This window comes from Ammodytes marinus (assembly GCF_949987685.1).
Source record: "Ammodytes marinus genome assembly, chromosome: 18".
NCBI classification, from domain to species: Eukaryota; Metazoa; Chordata; class Actinopteri; order Uranoscopiformes; family Ammodytidae; genus Ammodytes; species Ammodytes marinus.
This window is the reverse complement of record NC_137222.1, coordinates 12,769,432-12,793,256: the sequence shown is the minus strand read 5'-3', so window position 1 is coordinate 12,793,256 and position 23,825 is coordinate 12,769,432. Positions and strand designations below refer to the sequence as shown.

General features: G+C 40.3%; 2 protein-coding genes across 2 annotated transcripts; both read right to left on the bottom strand.

The window, feature by feature from the left end:
- Positions 1-700: 700 nt before the first annotated feature.
- On the bottom strand, positions 701-11,234 carry osbp2a (oxysterol binding protein 2a; the record flags this gene model as incomplete). The annotated part of the gene is made up of 14 exons (XM_080046887.1): positions 701-1,778; positions 2,518-2,738; positions 2,898-3,082; positions 3,280-3,375; positions 3,647-3,750; positions 4,031-4,151; positions 4,319-4,564; positions 4,638-4,775; positions 4,933-4,999; positions 5,102-5,222; positions 5,756-5,924; positions 6,067-6,317; positions 9,852-10,057; positions 11,074-11,234. 14 exons carry the CDS (start codon positions 11,232-11,234, stop codon positions 1,636-1,638), a joined length of 2,229 nt encoding a protein of 742 aa, XP_079903013.1. The 3' UTR covers positions 701-1,635.
- A 3,901-nt stretch (positions 11,235-15,135) lies between these two features.
- Positions 15,136-23,627, bottom strand: atp6v0a2a (ATPase H+ transporting V0 subunit a2a; the record flags this gene model as incomplete). The annotated part of the gene is made up of 20 exons (XM_080046729.1): positions 15,136-15,238; positions 15,869-16,040; positions 16,170-16,287; positions 16,715-16,831; positions 16,928-17,047; positions 17,138-17,348; positions 17,852-17,970; positions 18,068-18,158; positions 18,248-18,405; positions 18,497-18,636; positions 18,755-18,905; positions 19,825-20,037; positions 20,128-20,221; positions 20,318-20,400; positions 21,169-21,295; positions 21,396-21,493; positions 22,038-22,175; positions 22,639-22,736; positions 22,927-23,005; positions 23,517-23,627. The coding sequence occupies 20 exons, from the start codon at positions 23,625-23,627 to the stop codon at positions 15,136-15,138; spliced, it is 2,541 nt and encodes an 846-aa protein (XP_079902855.1).
- Positions 23,628-23,825: the final 198 nt, after the last annotated feature.

Genomic DNA, 23,825 nt, shown 5'->3' with positions numbered 1-23,825 from the left:
GCTATGTGTTACCATGGACACCTTTGAGTTTATGTAGTTTATATGATAACCTATATGAAAACATAACATTATGCTTCATTTGAACAAAACCTTATTTGTATTGCCAATTATAAATATCTTATAAACTTATATTCATGATTTCATTCTGTCAACATCTTTTTAACTGGTCTACAATCTTGACTCCATCTATGATTATGTTTACACAAATAGAGTTGAAGTCATGTGAAAGAATATTTTCTTATAGGGATTTAAATGATGTGATTCTATTTCTATTATATTCTCGCTTTATACAGGCCAAAACCAACCAGAAAGTCATACTTGTTATAATACACAGTAAGCTAAAAACTATACATAAATTATCATTTGGTATATATACTAATAATATACAACAGTGTTTCCTTGCACACATAAACCTTAGCATATGTTATTGTTTGCATACTTAAGAATATTTTCTTCTCAATTGTTCAAATAATAACAAACTACTTTTAAGATAGAAACCACTCATAGAGCTAGCTATTTCTACTCTTTTTTTACAAGGGGAAACAAGTTTGTTCCTACTTACCAAGATGAGAAACCCTGATATATTGAGTACATTTTAAACAATTAAAAAAAGATTTACCCTTAAAAAATTAAATTATCCCAAAAAAGGAAAAGCCTATCAGATTTTTGAAAATCTGTAGTGAATCTTAAGAGTTTGGTTAGAGACGTGCTCCTTCATTACATAATAAAGGCTAAAATTGCCATTGAACACCAATATAAATACCTGCTGAAAATTGCTGAAGATATATACTTCAGTTGGACTTCACAACAATCTTAAGATAGTTGTGGTACACAAGTGATTTACTTTAACACTACCACAAAGTTTGGGGTTTTGTGAGGGAAAAATTTAAAAGTGAGTTGTCAAAATACATGCAGCAGAGGTCGAGATATCCTGACTTTTAGTCCTCAGAGTGGATCAATCTCCAAAAATGCTGGAACCTACATTTCCCATAATGCAACACAATACTGTCTTTAGAAGGAGCAGTTGGAGCCCAGCATGAGGAACATGTTGTTCCAGCTCTGACAGAACAAAACATCCAGTGCTTGTACCTAAAGATCTGTGTCGCTCCTTTCCCCCAAGTTACTACCCCTTAAAACACACCCATTGAAACACATACGTTTTGGCACAGAAAAAAATTCTCTGTAATGCATATATCAATATGCCAGCCCCCCACACAGAGAGGGAACTCTCTGTTCTCTCTCAGAAAGTACTTCTCTGCAGTGCTGAATAAGTGTACACGCAAAATCTGATGCCATGCATTCTGAAAACACAAGTTGTAATCCAGAAGAAGAAAGCAGTTTAGTAAATGGAAGCAGGAACTTGTTTTGTGCTTGAATCCTGGGAGTGACAACTACTTTCAGGAGCTCGTTCACTCACACACACACAGACACACGCGCACACACACACACACACAGACACACACACGCGCGCACACACACACACACACACACACACACACACACACACACACACACACACACACACACACACACACACACACACACAGACAAACTGCCCATAACTCACAGAGTATCCTTGAATCAGGAGGAATCATTCAGTCTGTGTGTTGCCACGGTGAATGGGGACCTTTTGTCCTAGAAGATCTCTGGGCATTGGCTCCAGTCCTGTCTGTCTTTGGCCTCCCAGTATCCGCCCCTGTAGATGTAGGTGTTTTCTCTGGTTGTATCATCTGTCCTCTTCTCAAACCATAGTGGCTGGTACAACTCGATGTCTTGCCCTAATGAAACAGAATCATGCTTAAATGTGTACTATTTTGGCTTTTGCACCAACACGCTAATAATTGTATTCTTTGTGGAAAATAAACAGAACTCTGGAAAAAGAAAGCTGAATTTAAATAAATTACCTTTTATTAAAGATAGAGTTATATATATTTTTTAAAGATATTATTTTGGCATTTTTATGCTTTATTTGATAGTGTAGAGACAGAGTTGAAATGGGGCAGAGAGGGGAGTGACATGCAGAGAACGACCACGGGCTGGAATCGAACCCGGGTCCGCTGCTGGCCGAGGCCCATGGGGGGGACGCCCTACCAACTGAGCTAAGGGCGCCCCTTTATTAAAGATATTTCATTGTTCGTCCAAAAGGCTTCTTCAATTCATTCCATATAATAGCCTTCCGTTGAAGCTTTAATCTTACTTGTCAATTACTTCCAGATATGGGTTGTTTACATTTGCCATCACTGCAGTAAGTTTACAAACCATATCTTCTCTAAATGTTATTTTGTAATAGAATACTGTCGGCCCTGCTGCTGTAAACAACTACAATAAAACAGTTACTTTTCAGATAGCTTTCTTACTTCAAACAGTATTTCAGGGATCCAATTTTCCTGTGAGGAACGTTTGTTTATCAGTTGTGAGAATACCCTATAAAATGTTCAGTTCTCTGAAACACCAAAAGTTGCATAGTGCACCTTTAACTTGAAACCCTCTTCTTTTTGTTGGGCTTCTTGTTCTCACCTTCTTCCAGTGCCTGATTGGTTTGTGCCTCCCTTCTCTTCCTCTCCACCCTCTGACAGTCCTCCAGACGCTGCTTGTGGATGTTTGCTTCGTCCCAAAGACCCGCCTCCATCAGACGCTGGTCTGGCCGCAGACGGCTGTCGGTAGGCGCAACACCGTCTTCTAGTTCATTGAGTGTCAGGGCCAAGGAGGAGAAAAAGTGCATGTTCTCTGCATTATCTCTGGAGATTTAAAGCGACAAGAGAAAACACATCAAGACAAACAATCAGTGAGGGAAGAGAAGTAGGAGAGGAGAGATCACAAAGTGGGGTGTGTTGAAATGCCACATTCAATCCTCAAGCTGAGGTAGACAGCTGAAGTGTCAGATAAAATAAACATACGGGAGAGGATATTTCTTCCACAACAGTTTGGACTGAAGTGTCTGGTAAACTGTCTTTTGTTTGCCTTCAGAGCCACTGCTTCCTTGGCTGCTATCCACTATTTTGGCACTCTCCATCTTGTCGTCCCAGGTCCCTGACAGGATGTAGTGGGCTGTGCCGTCTCTGTCCTCTACCACTCCAGTCACCTTCAGACAGAGATGATGACACACAGGAAATGAACAGGTTTATTCAATTGAAGGTTATCTACACGGGTAAGCACTAAGAAACACGATTGTAAAAACCCCCTAGGGGAATTGTTATTTGTGTGATTCTGGGCTATATGGATAAAATTGACTTGGCTTGAAACAACGTATTACAAAAAGAAAAGGCAAAACAGACTTACTTTACGTGGGACTTCTCTGGAGAAGTAGCTGTAGGGGGAGAATTTAAGATGGCAGGTGTCCTTGGTAGTGTTGTTTACAATGTCAATGTCCCCAGACTGCCGACAGGAAAACAGATGTGACTTAAGAGTGCAGGATGAACCAAATTGCTCTGTTCTCTTAACTCAACCCAAACACACACATAAACAGCAAGCAAGTTTCATTCCTGTTTTTTTGGACTCAACTTTTCTAAGATCTCTAATCTTTACTTCATTAATTTTTTTTTTCACTTTTTACCAGCCTTAAATTTTATTTTTTACTCACACACAAAATCAGAGACAAGTTTAGTTGTTGACATATTAAGCAGTAAAACACTTTACAAGGGCACACCTGATCAATCCAAAGTTTCCCAACAATAATGTTGTGCACGGTTGACGTCACTTTGCTCCACACGTAGTGGTTTCCGCTTGAGTGGAACTGCAAGTGAATGTTTCCTATGGTGAAGACACACAAACATTAAAAAGGTGCAAAGAATTCATGATTCATGTTCTAACAAATATTTATTTTGCCTGTACTGTAATTACAAATCGTATCTGGCTTTTAGTCAGCATCAGGTTTATTGCCAAGTATGCTTTCACATACAGGGAATTTGAATTGGTATATTGGTGCGTAACATTAACGTAGAGAAAACTATTTAATTGATAGTGGTACAAATTATACGTCTTTAGAGTGAATTGTATCAAGGTAAATCGCTGACTTTTCTTGGTTTCTTACCTAATGGCACGACAGAAATATATTTCCCACGAAACTTGCTATCAATAGTGATATGCTGCCACAGGCTCCATCCTCGCTGTGACGTCACATGGTGGGCAGCAGCTGGTGGGTGATGACTGACCTGTCGGTGAATGGTATCGGCTAGTGTCAGCAGAGGCAATATAGACATCTAACTGCCTTTGCATATTTGTTCATTACGGGATGATTTAATCTTTATACAAGTGAAACAGCAAGTATATGTGTGTGTAAAATATACCAGACAGGATAAGTATAGTGTCTTTGTCTCACCTGCTCAGAAAGGGAGCGATAACCATACTCCTCCAGTCGGTCCAGCTCGTAAGTCTCCCCTAGCAGAGGGTTGAAGGGTTTGGCTGTGCGATGGACTGTGGTGGAGTAAGAGGAGACAGAGAAAGCGGCCACCAGGCACATCTGCTCCAGAGAGGAGTCACAGCGAGCCGCCCGGTCCAGTAGGTCGCTGTACTCCAGATCCTCACTCAGACGCTGTAGCATCGACAACGGCTCGTTAAAGTTTACCTGCAATCACATACAGGCATTTAGGATACACCAACTCAAATTAAAACCTTTTTTTACTGAATGCTTTACTTACAGGCATGGGTATCTTGGACAGATCTTTGCCAATGCAGTTCTTCATGATGCTCCACAGGTTAAGGGAGTAATTGGGTTTGTCGGGAATACGACTGCGTCTTGTTCTTTGTAGCTGCAAGTGGTTTGTGCCTGAGGTGTCCTGAGAACAATAAAGACCAAATACAAACATTTACTTTATACAGAAGACACATTAAGAAAAGGCCAGATGAGTTGAGATATTTTTTTAAATGTGTGTTGATATTGTTTTAAGTGCAGATTCACATTGCAACAACAAATGGTCATGCTGGGGGACCTACGTTCTCATTGTGAGTCCAGTCATTGGTCATTCCTCCGCTCATCATACTCTGATTACTTCCTGAGCGCCTGAGGCAAAGCAACATAAATTAAATACAGTTCTTAGTAACTGCGCCTGTTACGGATCTAAAACACAATCTCTGAGATGACTGTGAAGAGATGAGGTCTCACTTGTGCTGTATTTGGCCAGTAGTAGTCACAGTTATGAATGCAGGGGATTCCTCCATGGCATCGAAGAACTCTGCCTCGTCATCCTCATCACTCTCGTCCCCCTCCTGAGACCGCTCAACACCTACAGCAACACACGCACAACAAAGGGGATGTGTTAGTGTCTTAAATCAATCTATATATTGTGACAGTGGTCACAAAAAGAACCCCTATACATATCAATCTTTTTTATAATTCATATTTTTATTTTATATTATTCAACTTCCTTATGTTAACTTTATGGTTATTGTTATGCACCATCAGACTTCAGCAAATGTCTTGTACGTGTGAACATACCTGGCAATACACCTTTTCTGATTCCTATCAACACTAATTGGAAGATATTGAATAGATATATCCTTCACACAAACAATAAAGTAAAATGTTCAAGTACTTATCATAATCTATACAAAAAACAACAACATTATCACTAAACTGGAAGCTCGGGGAGGCATGTCTGTTGTTTGGTGTTTATTTAGGTAAATGCAAATTGAGACACAATAAAGCTGTGAGCGAGACACATTTACCTGACTGATATGCATCACTGCTACTGGCCAGAAGAGGGCAATATTCCTAAACTATGAAACTAGTAAAAGAGAAAAGAGTGATGTGTCTCACCTGTATATGAGGTTGGGTTGTCCCTCCAGGCTCTCTCTAAGCTGTTGTGCTGTTTGGCTAACTGCTCGATGGTCTCCTCAAGATGGTGACGCTGTTCTCTCTCATACTGCAGGGCCTTCTGCCACCTCCGGCTGTTAGATTCTGCTACGTCCAGAAAGTCACGACAAGCCTGAGGTGTGAACACAACGCACATCAAGAGCTGCAGGGCGGAGAGAGCCCTCCCGAAACGCAGTCCCTCATTAAAATAGACTTTTTGCGACTGAGCAGTCTCCTGTGTACTGCGGTTTTATACTGGCAGTGTGTGAACTCACATTGATCATAGCATTGGAGGTGATGCGGAAGAGGGTGGCTCGCTCGTTAACAGCCTTCACTTTGTCTGTGCTGTCAGTGGATCCGCGCAGTTCCTCAAGTTCACTGAGGGAGCGCTGGAGGGCGGCACCGTGCTTCCCAATCAGCTCATTACAGGTGCTCAGGTCATCTAGCTTGCTGGCCAGACTCTTGAGCACCCCTTGGGTTAGGGCTCGATCCTCCTGAGATACTGGGCCCTCATCTCCTGAGTCATCTACACACAAAGACAAAAGAGACAGGCAGTGCCCTCATTCAAAGTAAGCATTAAAGGTAATTATGTTGTTAGTGTTTAATGTGTTGGAATTATATACTGTAGTACACAGAACATAGGATATTATTGTCTCATCAGACACATTGGGATAGTCATTAATATTTAGATTTAGAGAGTGTTTGTGGGAAAGAGATGGAGGAAGATAATAACACTTCACACCCTGGATACCCCGACCCCTCTTCCTCTACTAGATCAGAAAGCTGTGAATGAACACTGTTGCCCTGGAAACGTAGGCCTGTGCAATCAGGAGCCGAGGCTATTTTTAGAAGAAAAGGGAGAAAAGAAGATGACGCACTACCCTCTTTCTCCTATCTCTCTCTCTCTCTCTCTACCCCTTGCTGACGTGAGCCAAGCCATCAATCTCTGGGATTATAAGAGGAGGGTAACTAGTTAAACCCTGCAGTTTTCAGTTTTCCTCTTATATTGAGCTTCTTTCGACTTCAAATTGAGAAACAAAAACTTCAAAGTTAGACAAAACGTGTTTTCTGTCTAATTTGTTCACTTGTTTCAAGGTAAATAATTTTTTTGAGTGAATTTTTCAAACATAAAATGTTTTTTTAATGACACCATGACATCAAATGGAAACTTTTGTTTATTGTTGTCGACCTAAATCTTGCAATGCAGACATATCCTTTATACAACCTTGGGATTTGAATAACATTTTAATTAAGCTATGAGGCTTAAAAAAGCCCTCACAATATGCCTGTAATCATGGACCTAAAAAAAGTCTAAACATGACTGGATTTGAGACACCTAAAAGGTTCTTCTGTCCTTAGTAGAAATATATACATAGATAACAGCTTTTTCTGTACTCTACAGTTATAAATGTCATGGAAAATAATCCAGCTTTAAAACGCAGATGTCTGCATTCATCATATGTAATGGATCATTTCTAGGTCAAAACATTTCTTCTCTGCTAAAGGAACCAGATTTATTTGTGTAATCTGAAAATTCCCGAGCATGTAGTCTGAATCTAGGCCAGTGTCTGAACTGCGTGTGATTACAACGCGGGCAGACAACCTACAACACTCTATTAGAGGGGGAAGAAGTGATAAAAACAATCAGGGCAAACTGGATTACCAACGTCTCAGGAGGAGAAGATTAAAAATGAGAGGGTGAAATCTCCTTCAGGCATGGGTATTGGTGACATGACCCATATACGGTAGAGGAAAAAGGATCTCGCTTGATTTGCTCAAGGTGTCAACACATTATTCATACTATGTAGGTGGGAGACTTACTGGTCTGGTCACTATTTTTTTTTTATAATGCCGGACACAGGAGATTGAGACAAATTGGTGACTCATCGTTGAATCATGAGAGTACACCCACATGTGATAGAGGACGCTCAAATATAAACACAGAGTGGTAAGAGAGAGTCTGCAGTTAAAATTCGATGGACACATTCCCAGATTCTGCAACGCAGATGAAGTCTAACTGTTATATAGTGAACACTTGCTGATTGTGGCACATGCAGAGCTCCACCATTTCCTGCTTGCAAACAGTCATTTGGATTCATTCTCACGCTCACATATGCTAAACTTTCACTCTGGATTTAATGGTTGCCAGAGGGGTTTGAAGTTTTGTTTCCCAACATACCTATTTATACGCATTCTAGTTATTACAAGATAGGTGCCTGATAACTCCTACAACATCCACCTAATGTCTGCTTTTCTAATCCACTTAAAGCCAATTCATTTGCCCTGCTATTGTTTTCACTGAGCGGATAACCAAAGGCTCATGAAATGATTATCTGTAATCACATCACATCTCACACACACACAAACACACACACACACACACTCCAGTATCCTGTTTAAAACTGCGAAGAAAGTATTACCAAGACTTCAAGTTTATGTTGAAACTAATTCATACTACAGTAACAGAGCAGTAACACGCAGAACTAAACACAAAACAAGGCAGTGTATAATTCTTCTAGATGGGCTTAGCTACTCGAATCCTGTACATTATTTTGGCTGCAATCACCACCTATGAGGCAAAGTCCATTGCTATACAATGGTTGATGAAGCATAAACATCTCAAACATCAGTCAAGTTCTCCATATGCCGATATTTTCAGACTAACGGCAATCATTGATTTGCATCCTGCCAGTGCAAACCTTTTACTCAGTACAATAGGGTGCTTGAAGGGACACGCCTCTTTGGAAGGATCCGTCTGCATTTACCCTAATAACCCAGAGAATAAGTAAGACTCCCTTAGAAAAAGTAGGCTTCAAATCCGTCAGAAACATAGGAGCCAAATCTGGCCAAATAGACTAAGACTGATTGTTAAATATTCTTCTGCTGTTCTGCAGTGACTTTGAAAATGACGTTGCCGTTTTGTAAACTTCAATTCTCTCCCATTATAAAACCAAGTTGTGTGGCGTTACCACCGAATATAGACAAACTTACCGAACTCCATTCAGACACGCACTGCAATAATTCACACACACACAAACACACACACACACACATGCAGGCAATCAAGCATGCAAGCAGACGGCTTCTCTCATATTCTGCTCATAGTAAATCATTAAAAGGTTACTTACAAGGTGAAGTCCATTGAAAAAGGCTACATTCGAGTCTCCCTATTGTCCACAGTGTATGGAGAAAAATGTTTTTCAATAAAAATCCCCACGCCCTCTTCTCTATCTTTCGCTCTCCCGCTCCCTGTGTTTTTTTTTTTTTACCCATCCTGATACAAGAACGGTAGGAGGAGTCTAAAGGGAAGGTCATTTCATTCAGCTCTCACTGGCGTCATAGTGAAGGAGACAGGGAGGGAGGGAGGAGGTAGCTGCATGTGTGTCGGTGCATAATTGTGCAGAAGAGAGGGCGGTAAGAAAGACAGTGAGAGAGATGGAGAGAGGAAAAAATTAATTGTGCCTCTTAGCTCCTGTTTTTTTTCTTTCATCCAAGAAACAAATAAGGCTAGACAGCAGTGAACAAAAAATTATTCCCAGACTCTCATAATATTATATAATATTATGTGATAGCGTCCTGAGGTAAAACATGAATATTTAGAATGAAAAATTAAGAAATGAGTATGAGTACATAATTAAATGTAGATTTTGCATTAAAACCTGATTAAAACACATAAACCATAAACTAGCCCACCGACTGAGTGTTTATATTCGAACATGTTGTATAACACTGCCCTCTAGTGGATTGTTTACATAACATAAAAGGCTACAAATAAATAAAACATGAATTCATGTATAATTTAAGTGGGTCTTAGTTGAACGAACCTACATTTAGTTAAGAGCTAAAATGAGTTTGTCTGCCTCAACTTTTCTCAGGTGCACCATGTTGTTACTTTGAAGTACATTGTTGGACATTTGTTTGCACCAGGACGGCACTGTGTGTGGGCGAAAGTTCTTCACTAGTTGTTAGAGCTAGAAATGTCAACACTGCAACTCCAACACACAGTAGTATCTGAGACGTAGGCCTACGGGTCACAAATAGAATACAATGATCTATTCACCTGAGTGAGGCATCAGTAGTGTGGCATTGGTCTTAGCCTGCTGCAGGGCTGACACCCATCGCTGACACTCTCCTTCAGACGTGGCCTTCAGGTGGTAGCTTCGGCCTCCACTAGTTAACACCAGGTGGCAGGTGTCCCCCACCTCGATGTGTGCTTTTGCCAGGGGAATTGTGCCCCGGCAGGTGTGTGCCATCTCTGCCTGAGTCCTAAAGAAACAAAGAAACAAAATAAACAACAAGCATTAAAAGACAGTTGGAAGGAAGATGAGTTATTAAAGGTTGGCTTGTGTCTGCAGAACACTCTGCTCGGTTTTCCATGTTCATAATGTTCCCCATTTCTAAAATAGGGCAGCTGCGGTATGTACTGCATGGTTTCACAAAAGTTTACTGTTAAAATAGCATCCTTAGTTTTTTTTCTTCACAAAGTAGTTTAGCATTCCCTTATGAGAGGATATAGGCCTATATTCATGGCATGCATACAATGTGCTATGCCATTTTATGTAGCCTAAGATTGTACAATTATTTTATGGGATAGCCTATCATGCCATATTCAAGTTAAAGGCTATAGATTTAAGCTCGTTATTCAGACTGTTCAAAATTAAAATTTTCTTTTTAAATTACAATAGCCTATAATATATCACCGTGGATAACTTTATTGTTTTATGTTAACAGTTACTCAGGTAGAACTTAATAGGCTCTTTTCTATATTTTTTCCCTCATCCTACATCATATCTTTCCATTATCCATCATTCTGATAAGTAGGTTAGGCTACAGCTAAAACTTATATTTTGTTTGATTTCAAGTAGCCTAATGGAAGCAAATACAACTCAAATTCAGTTAGTTAATCTATAAAGGCCTATATTGCATGGTAAACCTAAATTAAATATGCATGAATGTAACCTGGGTTAGCAGTTTTATGAATGAATATCTAGACTTTTCTTCACAGGTGCTAGCTAAATCAACATTTTGTATCGTTCGGCTCTGATGACTCAGGTGTTTTTTGTTGTTGCCCTGAACTGGCATCATTCAAGGCACTCCCTCTTCGAAAGGATGAAGTAAAAAGTTGTATTTCACTATTTTAAAAAGAGGGGAATAAAAAGACTAACTCTAACCTATACCTGCTGTTACAAAATTGTTCACGTTAACCGGATAATAAAAGGCGAGAAACGTTGTCAGGAGGGTCGGGCCCCAACGGTCGCTGTAACCGTTAGTTAACGTGTTACCTGTAGTAGGACAGCAGGCCGTTACTCAAGACGAACCACCGCCGCTGGTAGCCCTTCAGGTAGTTGGTCCATTTAAACAGCCAGCCTTTATAGGTGTCCGGACACGGCAGCTGGAGCCCCGGGAGGGTCGGGGAGGACACACTCTTCACCAGCTCGTTCATCTCGCTTCCTCTCGGGCCGCTGCCGTTGCCCGTTACTCCAGCTCCGGGGATGGATGGAGCGGAGCGGAGGCTTCCGTGGAGTCCTGCAGGCTTCCAACAACTGTACAGTTTAGCTAACCTAGCCGCGTGAGTGGACCAGCTGTACTGTATCCACCGCTACATGCGCTGTTAGCATGCAGCTGTTTCGGTCTCCCCCCTCCCTCAGATAGTTGGAAAAAAAAATTAATAAAATAATTTATTTTTAAATGCTATATCTAGGGAGAATCACACAACAGCCACATTATTACATGCAAGTATACAACGGATGAGCCTGTACTTTGACTGCGGGTTATTTTAAAGCCAATGGATGGATGAGAGGGAGGAGGGGTGGGGGATCATGATGACGTCCTTATCACAGGATGATAGCATTTGTGTGTATGTGTTGTTGAGTGTCATACTCACACATGCTAGTATTCACTGCTATTGTATACATTATTGCAGTGCATTATTATTATTACAAGAACAGCTTAAAACATATTAATTAAAATAAATCCCCCCAAAATTTAATAAGATTGAAACTTGAGTAAAAAAAAACACCTTAAAAGCCGTTGTATGTTGCATCTTGCTGCAAGGTTAAAGCCAGTAGAGGGCATCTTACTTCTATTGCTTTGCTTCAGTGTGCATGCTGTTGGTCTTATATGTGAAAAACATTTATCATAATATAGCCTAGCTATCAGTACAATTTTATTAATTAAATTATATTAATTTTATTATAGGTTAATAGACCAGAAAAATGACAAACATGTCAGTTCAAGGTTATTAGGGTAATGTTTACTCTCTGTTTAACCTATTTTGATTCTGCACAACCACATCACCAAGCGTCTATGAAAGGGGCTACAACCAAATTGATTGTAGATACTTGTTGAATTAATTTATTGTGACCTTAAGAGGGTGCAACAGGCTTCAATGCTCTTTTTCTCATTTTTGTTTTTACAAAGATGGCTTTATCCTCTCACAAAAAATATGCTTATAGCTACAGTATATGTTCATCTTTGATCAAAATTGTATTTTTAAAGGATTTAAGAAATTTTTAAGCTTCAAATTAAGAAAATGTTTTAAAGATTATTCAAGCAGGATCGAAACATTGGGTATTTAATAAATGGTGATGCTGAACAAGAGCAGGGTACCGGATTTTCTTTTGTCATCCTAGAGTATTTTATCCAACACACCCACATCTAAATTTGCTGGATATGCGAATACTCCTATTGAAAAATATTTGGCACAGACAAACGCTCTCGCAAAAATAAAATAATTTTGGAAATGTGAAATTATGTTTGGCAAATCAGGCTTAGTGTCTTAGTAGATTTGTTGTCAAAATAGGCATTTTCATCAGTGTTACAACTCAGGATTAACAGCACAATTGAGGGAAAGATAAGAGCTCTGCAACCAGGCCTGGTTCTAGAAAGTCAGACTTGGGTGGGCCTGTAGAAATTTTGGGTGGGCACACTGGGCAGGGAGACCGAAGATGCGAGCGCGCGCAGAGCGCGCAAGCCGAATTTTTTTGCCCTTGTAAGATATCTACGTCTGCTTTTTGGCACATTCACTGTGAATTGTGTAGAACACAATATGCAAATAAACTTTGAGTGTTGCTGTGTGGGAAATTTGATTCTTGGATGTTTTTTTTTCCAAAATGTTTATGAATAACATATAATATACATTATATACAACATAATGTATATATTTTTTTAATCGCAGTATTAACTGTAGGCAGCCTGAGCTGATTGAAGAGAAAGCTTTGGGACTGGGCAACCTGGATGGTGGTAGTCCAGAGCTATATACTATACACACTATATAGATGTATAGTCTTTCCACTATTGCCTCCGATGTCCAGCTGGGTGAAAATAGTAGCCAGCTGAGGTCACGACCCTGCTAGGGGGGTCCGGGGGTATGACCCCCGGGGAGATTTTTTTTTGCCTTTTTAAAGTGAAATGCATGAATCTGGTGCACTTTGAGAGGAAAATTAAGAGGCTAAATCTGAGGAATTTTGTGTGAACAAATAATTTGGAGAAACTGGGTCGGATGAATTAGAAGCTATTGAAGAAAGACACATGGATTTTCCATAGAAATATAAATTTGAAATAAAATATTATGCAGGGTCCTCTGGGATGGGCTTGGTGCACTTTTTCTTTTACGGGACATATTTTTCTGTAATATAATGAATCAATTTAAATGCAGTGAGAGGAACGAAGCAGAAGAACTCTGTTGTCCAGTTATCTTTTTTTCCACAGACGAGGCTGAAATAGGCTATAGACTACAGTATACACAGTGCATGGGCAACTGAGGGCAGCCCCATTTTCAAATATTTTTAAATAAACTCAATACACACTGTGCATGCCATGGACTTGAACGTGACGTGATCAGTTAACCTCGGATTACCTCCCAGATGAACTGATTCAATTATTAAGATATTAACTATCTACCAAAACATTGTATTACTTTTATTGTATGATAATTTACATTTACATAATATGATGTTGATATCAAACACACAAACTTAAAAAAAAAATTGGGGGGGGGGCCCCCCTGGCAGTCGGGACTCTAAGCAACCACTCATTCGCTTATGCCTCGGGCCGGCTCTGCTGACCAGTGACCACTATAAGCGGGTGGGTAACTTGGAGGCAGGCTGTCCTGCCCAGTGCCCACCCAATAATACAATTAGAAGCAATGCATGGTAATGGTATATTCTTTAGTATTAATTAATTGTCTGAATTTTATTTGACATTTTCTTGGACAGCGAATGAACAGGTCCGTCCGATAGTGGGCCTGGACTTCCACCTAAAAAAAAAAAAAAAAAAAAAAAGAATTGTATTTTTTTTTTTTTGATTGGGTGGGCACAGCCCACATTTGGGTGGGCACGGCCCACCCTGGCCCCTGGCTAGCGCCGGCCCTGTCTGCAACGGTTACAAATAAACAACTTACACAGTTTGCACCATTATGAACACAATATGAAATTGCATGAATCTGTTATTTGCTTGCATTTCTTTATTGAACACGTCAAAATGGTAAAATATCAGACTCTTGTACAGACATTAATTTAAATAAATACCATGATTAATTATCATTAACAAACGCAACAAGCAGTATAATCAAAGAAAGACCAAAGGCTTCTTGACTTCTTCTGGACTATTTGACATTTTTCTCTCAATTACAGGGGAGCCTGCCTTTAAACAAATGCATTAATATGTAAATAAATAAGCAAAACAGCTTTAGATTATTTTTCATTTGGCATCATCACAGTCATTAGTGAAAACATTTTCATCGTACAATCATTTCTGCAAAGTGCTTTGCGACAATGTGCCTCACAAAAAAGGGCCTTAAGGTTTTTATTCTTTCGTTAGACAGTTACACACAGTTAAAAAGCCCCCAAAGGCATCCCCATATCATCATCCAAAACAAATCTCTATGGCACTACATCAGGATGCTTCAATTAGATATTATTGTAACGTATTTGAACTGTACATACTTTTTCATTTTAAATACCGTGTTGTAAATAATACAAAACCCGTCGACAAAGCACAATGCAAATAAAATGTTTTTAGCCAACCGTTGTGACACATGGTGCTAGAACTACTAAACTAAGTTGTGAACGGAACAATAATTTTTGAGCCTCTGTATGTTCAGAGGTCTTGCTGGGTACAGAAGTAAGGCAGTCAGCACAGCCGATAGCATTTAAAAAATCGTCACGGTGAAAAAACGTAGCTACAAGAGTGAGTTTCAATTCCATTGTCATGAAGTGTTGTCGTCATTATCACAGTGTGAATTGTTGCAGCGTCATCCAGCATCCCTTCAGGTTATAAAGTCTGCCGCCTCTCATATGCAATTACTTCAGAGTCCCTTTTCTTTTCTTTTTTTTCTCCTTTTTTTAAAGCAGGCCATCTTGTTCAAAAACCGAGGGCAGAAGGGAAAAGTGGAAGGGCACAAACTTGACACCAGTCCCATGATAGAACTTGTTCTGAAACTCCACCCTGAAATAAGACATTTAGTTTACTTTAATGAAGGCAGAACAAAAAAATTACGGGGAGGGTGGAAGTGAATGTCTACATCTTAGTAATGTTACATTATTTTAATGACCCATTATTCAATACATAAAAAGGTGTATGGTCTATTTAATTAATCCATAACAGTCAAATAAGTTCAGAAACATTTGACTTAGACTAACTTACAAGATATTGTTTAAGCTATAACATAATATTACAATAAGAGATGAAAGAATATCATGATTGATTGATGTACTGTTTTGATAATCAATTGATCCTTTGAGTGATTCTCTAAAGCAAAATTGACCTGAATCCTCTGCTCCCCAAAGTCCAATAAAACCAGGTGAACGTTACCTGGTTTTATTGGACTTTTTTGCTGGTAAACTAAATGTCTTTGGGATTTGGTCTGTTTGTTCAAACAGAACAAGCTATTTCAAGACACTGTCGTTATTTCTGGGGATTTAAGATTGTAATTTTCCACTATTTTATACACCAAATGAATGGTCAATTAATTGAGAAATTAAGTGGATACTTTCAATTGCTATAGCCCAAAACAATGTTACTATACATTGAATAATCATTGTGAAAAACCAGATCAGTTGATTCAATGAGACTCACCAGTGAAGTCGGAGGGCATGAAGGAACGCTGACAGGCCCTCCATGACCAGTAGGATGGACACTGTGAGCACGGCAAAGAGGCCGAACACTGGGACCAGAAACACCACCCCAACTCTCGTGGTGATCCTCAGACCGAGGCGCATCACCATAGTCCACAACACCTCGGACAACTCTGACACCAATGAAACAAAAAGCCTTTAAGGATGCACAACATACAAAGACACGCTAAAATGAATTATTATTCATGGAGTACACACACACAGCTCAGGGTGCACTGCTGTTTTTTTGTGGCTGCACTTACGGGCATGAGCCAAGCTGAGAGCCCATAGACGCAGGTATGACGCAGTGTTAGAGATGCAACCCAGGCAGTACTCTATGGTGTGAATGGACTGGTGCAGGAGCACGTCCGCAAAGTCAAACTGCAAAAAAAAAAAAACACATTTAAGACAATGCTGGTGTTCAAATGCTAATACATAAGCTCAATAAGTTATTTTTTTCGGTGACCCTAATTTCTTTCTCCATTACTTAATTTATAAGTGTAAGACACATTTCACGCAGGGTTACAGGCAGAAGCAACACACTGATGAAACAATCTAATGTCATCATCTACTATTGGTATATGCAGCCTACAGTAAGAAATAGCATCTTCCAATGTGCAAATACAGCACATGCCGCACCACACTACTATTCTACTACTGTATATGCAATACATTAAAGAAAACATAGGTTCAAATTAAATGACCAATGTTAAATCTTGACATGCATGCACTGGATCACAGACACAGACAGAAGGACATGAGATGCAACATTTAACATAGACAGGCAGGATCCCGGTAGATCTCTGACCTCTTTGGGAAGAGCTTCTCTACTTGGCGTTTCATCAAGTCCCTCCTCTTCATTCTCTTCATAGGATGCTGTCGTGGAATTTTCATCCTCGCTTACACGCCTGACCCGCTCGTAACCCTGAAGTGACACGACAGCCGTCATTTTCACAACTATTTGACTATAAGTTACATTTGGATGTATAAATATATTTCAGATATAACTGTTCGTACATACTCTGCGTCTGCGCAGGCCTTTGCCTCCGCGGTACAGCCAATACAGGTAAAGAGGTTTTCCTAACAGTAACACAGGGACTGACAGAAGAGCTATCACAACTAAGAAGATTTGCAGCCCAATCTGTGGAATCAAGATAAAAAACATTCATCAACAAGGATCAGATAACATCGGAATTGCTATTGTTTCTAGTGATATCTTCAACACATATACCTGTCCTGGGTAGAGAGGGATGATATCCTTCCCCTGCATCACAAACATATTGATGAAGTGGATGAGGATGCTGGGAGCCTGGCTGGAGTCTCGTGCACTGAATGCCAGCCACTTGTAGAGAATCATGAAGACCAGGTAGCCGAAGAGACAGAGCAGGAAGAGAAGCTCAGGCACGAACAGCAGATAGACATTAAACTTCTGCCCAAAGTGTCTGAAGGGAAGAAGTGGACAAAGAGATTGATGCTTTAATGATTGGACCCCTATAAGCTTATCAAAACATTAAAGTTTAAAGTTTTTAAGCGATGATAAATTAAGGAAGTTCTGGTTGGGCCGCCAAGTAAAGTATGCTCATTGGTGCATTATTGTTATTATTCCACAGCGCACTGATCAGGTCAAAACTGTTGATTTTTGAACAGACACCTGCAAAGCTAAAAACTTTCCCTTCAACCTTAACTGTGTTTAGTGCAAATGATCAGATATTAGCACGCTCACACCTGCATGTGTAGTGAGCATGCTGATGCATTTAGGTCAAAGAAGTAGATCACAACAGAAATCTAAATAAACAAGAGTTGCCACAGTTGTATAGCTACAGTATTTAAGAAGATTTAAGGCACTATCATAAAATAAACTCTTCCAATCATAATGTATCTATCCATCAAATACTCCTAAATTCACATGTTAATGCCTGACACTGATGTGTCTCGAGTCGCTCACAAGTGATTGAAGACACTCAGCACCACTCCAAAGCTCATGTGAATGACCCCGATAACAACTGACATCTTCATCTTGTAGGAGTTGAGGAAGGATAGTCGGTTCACTGCCATGTTCCATATCTGATGAAATATTAAAGAAATTAAAAGGATTTTTTTTAAAGATGAAAATTAGCTTCCGATTGTATTCAGACTGCAAAGTCCTAGACCATTAACTCACAGGGTCAATGCCAAATGGGTACGGTCCACTGAAAACGCCACTGACATTCGGGTCTAATGTGAGTAGAGCATTTGTTTGGAGTGTTTTGTTGCTGCAATTTAAAGAAAAAGAGACATGTATCAATTAGAAAAGCGCCAATTAAAACAGGTTCTGACTGTGTATATTTGAATGATAACTCACGTCCACTGCTGACTTGTGAACATTGCCTTGACGCTCCAGCCAGAGCCAAATATGTTGAGAGACTTAGAGAAGCAGTCGTTGTAAATCAGCCCGGTGTAGATGGAGAAAAGCCCCATCATCAGGATGATGTAACGCCCGTGGAAGAACATCTCCCATATCTGAAACCAACAGAGACACAGTTATCGGCATTGGACTTATTTCCAATGATCAGACTGTGTGTTAAGGATGAGTGGAGCAACTCCTTCCCACCTCGTTACTGGAACGTTTCTTTTTCTGCTTTTTTTCCGTCAGCACCATCCACAAGGCGAAGAGACTAATGACGGTCCCGTGACCCAGGTCGCCGAACATCACGGCGAACAGGAAGGGGAATGTGATGAGGGTGTAGGGGGCTGTCAGGGTGAGAAACATTATCCAATGTGCTCACTCTGGGTCTTCTCCAAACTTGCTCTCTACTAATAGACGCTTTGACATATATTTCTTTAAAAGAGACACAGCGTGGGTTCTTACCTGGGCTTACCTCGCGATAGTCCCCCACCCCATAGGCCTCAACAATGCTCTGAAAGCCAGATGTGAACTTGTTGGTTCTCAACAGGGTAGGTGGCGTGTCAGAGCTCGGGATGCGATTCACAAAGCATGGCACAGTGGCGTCGCCTTTTCTCTGTTAAGAGAAAAGACAAAATATGTTAAAGGAAAATTCTGAAAGCAGAACTTTGTCAACCAGCGCTATGCAGTCAATGTGGATTAGAAATGTCCATGAGATAAAAAAAAAAAAAAAAACTCATATCAAATAATCTCAGGTTTGAGTGTTTCCCTGAGCCGAGAGTGTTTTTAAGTGCATTCTGGGTGAGGAATTTGTTTTTCAGAAAAACAACCAAGTGTGCAGCCTGGAGCAGAAGGAACTGCTGGCACATAATGCACAGCAAGAGAACACCACAGCAACAAAACATGAAACAGCCAAATAATTTAAAAAACAAACCAATAGTTAATTTTCTAAATAAGTGTGCCATGTAACTATTTATTGTATTTAGGATTTTAGCTCATTTGGACGCTGTTTTGACCGGCTGTTTTCATTGATAAAGCCTATTGGCAATATTATAGGCCTATCTACTTTCAGTTTCATTACTGAGTCGCCACGAAACGTGATCGTGTTCTTAAAGAAACTTAGATTATAAAACAAGGTTTTTGGTAAATCCCATACTTAGCGTGGCAATGTTCTTACGCCCTTCTTATGCACAGATTTGTGCATAGGTACGGTTGATAAATGAGGCCCCAAGACTAAGGATTAGTAATATTTTTAATCAACATTCATGCTTTTGTTGTTCAATGAAATAATTGATTGTTCAATAAAATTAAAACTTGATAAAGTTCTACTTACAAATACATCTGTTGAAATTAAATACTTTTTAATTGTATTATTTTGCATGGATGTCTGCCTATAACTATGAAAATGTTTATTTATGTTTGGATGTGATAAAATTCATTTAAATTAACCCCGTTTCGAGTTTATTCCCAATTTCAAATATTTCCAAAATTCCCCCGCTTTGCAACCCTAACTAACAGTAATTCTTCTCACTCACCGAGCCCTCCTCCAGTGCCCCCCGCAGGTTCGCCAGGTCACTGACGGGACACCACACTTCGGCAATCAGACACTTGTTGGTGACATCGAAGCTGCAGAGGTTCAGGATGTGGTAGATGGCCTTCATCTTCTTCACCTGCACCACCCAGGAGTAGGCTGACTCCGAGGCCTTCTGCAGGACCTGCCGCAGGTATTCCTCCGTGCGGTGCAATACCTGGAGGAGCACGACAGTTACTACAACTCCCTGAGATTGTGAATGCTCATGTTAATAATTGTCCCATTAGTTCTTTAGCATCAGTCCTACATTGTTAAGGTCTTGGATGCGAGTCCTAAGGCTGTCCAACACATCTGCACGCTCCTCATCGTTTTCCGGGTGTGGGTAAAGGTGGCAGTGGTAACTAAGGGATCAACAAAGACAAGGTGTGTTTGCTCATGGTGAGAGAGAACACAACAGGTGCTGAAAGTTAAAGAGACGTGGTATCGGGCCTTCTTACCAATCGCAGATTTTTTGAACTTTTTGTCCGATTTGGTCGCCCCAGAAGGAGATGAGAAACACAACACTTTTGCTGATCTCGCCCTGAAACAACAAAGATCATGCAAGTTATTTCCAAAGTCAAACAAAACTTTATGAAACATTATTGTTACATGCATCCCTAACGCAATACTTTTTCTTTTGCTGTTAACCAAGTAGTATTTATCTCTTAATGAACTAGCGTCATATTGTTGCCAGGGCAGCTACATCTTGGTTCTCTGTAAGCCATTACTATAGAGCATATAAGAGTGATGTGTCTTTTGCAGTAATTCATAAGTAATCTTTGGCTGGAAACAGTCACCAGCTGCAAAAAGCCCATGAACCGGGGAGCAGCCAAGTTTTTCACTGTAGCCATACGGATTTCACATTAATTAGCTACAGCAGATCTTATCTCCCTCAGTGATGTCTTTCATTTTAACCAGCATCAGTTGGCCTTTAAGTATCAACCTGCAATACTGTATGTTTTACGTCACTCCAAAGAGTGAAGAAATTCATTAGCTTCGCCTTCGGAGCTTCAGGAAATTGGGTATTTTGCCAGAATGGGTCCAAAATGGAATTGGCATTCTGAGCCCATCCAAAGTATTGATATACCGGCCATCAAGCTTCCGAGAATAATCTAATTTTGATAGGACTGTTGCATTAAAATATGGGAAAAGCCTGGCAAGACTCCAAACCAGTGAGCAAAGACAATTACACGAAAGCATGTGAAAACACTTCATGTTTTTAAACAAAAAAAATAGTGATTCCTGTTTGGGAGTTAATGTTACAATTTTTCTCTTGGCAGGCCATCATGTAGCACACGATTTAACTCACAGTGTCAAGATCGGCCAGATTCTCGTCCACCTCAGCGTAGCTGAGGATGGTGTAGCCTTTACACACTCTCCACAGCATGCGCTCAAAGGCTTCCACCTTCACCCGCTGGATAAGACCTGAAACAAAGCTACAGCCGGGAGAGATAAGACCAGCTTTAAGTTCTTAATGAAAGCCCACATTATGACATCCTGTTTGTTCGGGCGTTAACAACACGTATTGCTGCTCACCCAAGCTTGGCTCCGAGTCTTTGCATACCGGTGCACCCGGTTGCAGAGTCTGTGTCCATGGTAGGGAATTCTTCATACTGGGGACCAATAGCCTCATGCTAATTATAAAAAGGAAATGTTTTCATTTACAACAGCTTGCATTAACCGCTCCTTACATGGTTCTACACAAAGCCGATGTGATACAAAACAAAAACGAGAAAACAAGGTCCTGCCCCAGAGGTGGAGGCCAATGTGTGTGTGTGTGTGTGTACTTACATACGTATCTAACAATGGACCTCAGTGTTGTCACACGATCATCAATAAGGGACCGCCGAGCCATGTTGGTCATGCTTTGAATCATGCTAGTCATTTTTAAGTCTTTTTGCAGTTAAAACGTTATTTATTTGCAATAACTGCCAATGATTGAGTTCATGATATTTGTATCACAGATTTCTTTACAAATATTGTTAAAGTTAAATATTATATTTTAGAATTTGAAGTAATTTTACCATACATTTTTTTTTCTTTCTTTTCTTTTTTTAAATGACCATAAATAGAGGTCCACACTTGGTCAATATAGATTGACAGTTCACTGTAGGTAAGGTAGGAATGTTCTGTATTTGTGTGTGTGATAAATGAGCAGCTGAACAGAAACACACTCACCCTGGAGCGGCTGTGTATGAAGCCTCTTGTGATCTTCAGCATGTGCGTGTACTCAGTGAGCTCCAGGAGGTTCCTCTGCAGCTTCTCTTTGTTTCGGGCCACCTCGCTGAGCTCCATCTCCAGCCGCTGAAGCTGCTCCTGAACCCCAGCAAACAGTGAACACAAGCTTAAGTCTGATTTCATCAGTGAGTCAACTTGTAAGGAACTTAGAAAACCAAAGAATCAATACCGAATATGTCTGACAGCAGCAAACAGTCATGATGTCGATAGATTGATTTATTGATGGCAGTTAGAAAAAAATGTGTCCTATTGAATTCTAATCAGAACCATTTGTCACCAATCGACAGCTTTAAAAATAGAATCAGGGATGATATTTCAATAATCTGTAACTTTCATTATCTTGTGAAGCCTCCATAGAGAGAATTTGCATTTTAAGAGTGGCCAGACACAAAAAGGTAAAATATACACTACTGTTCGAAAAGTTGGAATAACATGCCACAAAAAGCTTGGTACAGTCATGTAGCTGAGAGGAATCCTCTGTATTTCGGAAAATTAACACTGTGAAATGTGCACATAAAGGGCACATATTTCTCACACTCACCATGATCTCAAGCACTTGTCTGGGGGGAGGGGCTAGTGGACTCTCATCCTCCTCTGGAACAGCTATGTTAGCCTTTTGGAACTCCCTCAGGAGGTAGCCTGTGCACATAACAAAATGCTGATTTAGTTTAGTTTCATGGTAATTACCTATGGTCCAGCTGTGAAGTCTTAAATCTCAGAGGGACAAAAGCAACACCCAGCCTGAGTTGCTTACCTTGCTGACATGTCATGCAGACCAGGTGTGTGTGTGTGTGTGTGTGTGTGTGTGTGTGTTGGGTGACTCTTTTACCCAGAATCCTCTCCATCTCGTCGCATCTCTTGATTTCGCTGACAAAGCGCCTCTGGAAGGAGCTGACACTCGGGTTGAGCTGAAAGCAGAGGAGCGCCGCGGGTCAGGTGGCTGCAGGTTACTGCATCAGTCAACGCATGTGCAATGACAAGGCTTCGCGTGGCATCTTCACATATAGGCTACTTAAATATGGTCACACAATTATCTACACATAAATGCAACAAGCACATTTTAAACTTTGAACAAGTATTAGGCTACTGTAATATCATTATAAGGCCTATGTTATTGCAGGAATTTTACATGAAAAGTCTATTATAGATAGATAGATAGATAGATAGATAGATAGATAGATAGATAGATAGATAGATAGATAGATAGATAGATAGATAGATAGATAGATAGATAGATAGATAGATAGATAGATAGATAGATAGATAGATAGATAGATAGATAGATAGATAAACTGTGGTAAGGACAGATCAATTTGTACTGACAAAATGACACATGTAAATGAGCTAAATTTGACTTTTAAACTGGTGGCCGCATTGATAGCCTACACCTCTGTGCATCTTCAACCTCTCTCTACTTACATCTCGAAACTCGACCAGCCCAAGCTCTCCGAGCTCACTGATGCAGTCATATTCAGAGCCGGACTGCAGAAACAATTGCGCCAAGCACATCTCCTCACTCCGAAACACCATCTTTCCGTGCCACACAGACACAGACCTCCTCCTCCTCCTCCCGCCGCCCGGTAGTCTAATCTGCCTGTCGCCTGCTCAACCACGACAACGAGCCGTTGGCTACAAGCGACAAAAGGACATCACAATATTGGTCTGCGCGTGCCTTTAAACCCCTTAACCAATAAACAGCCCCCACCCCCAGGAGGATTATTATTGTCA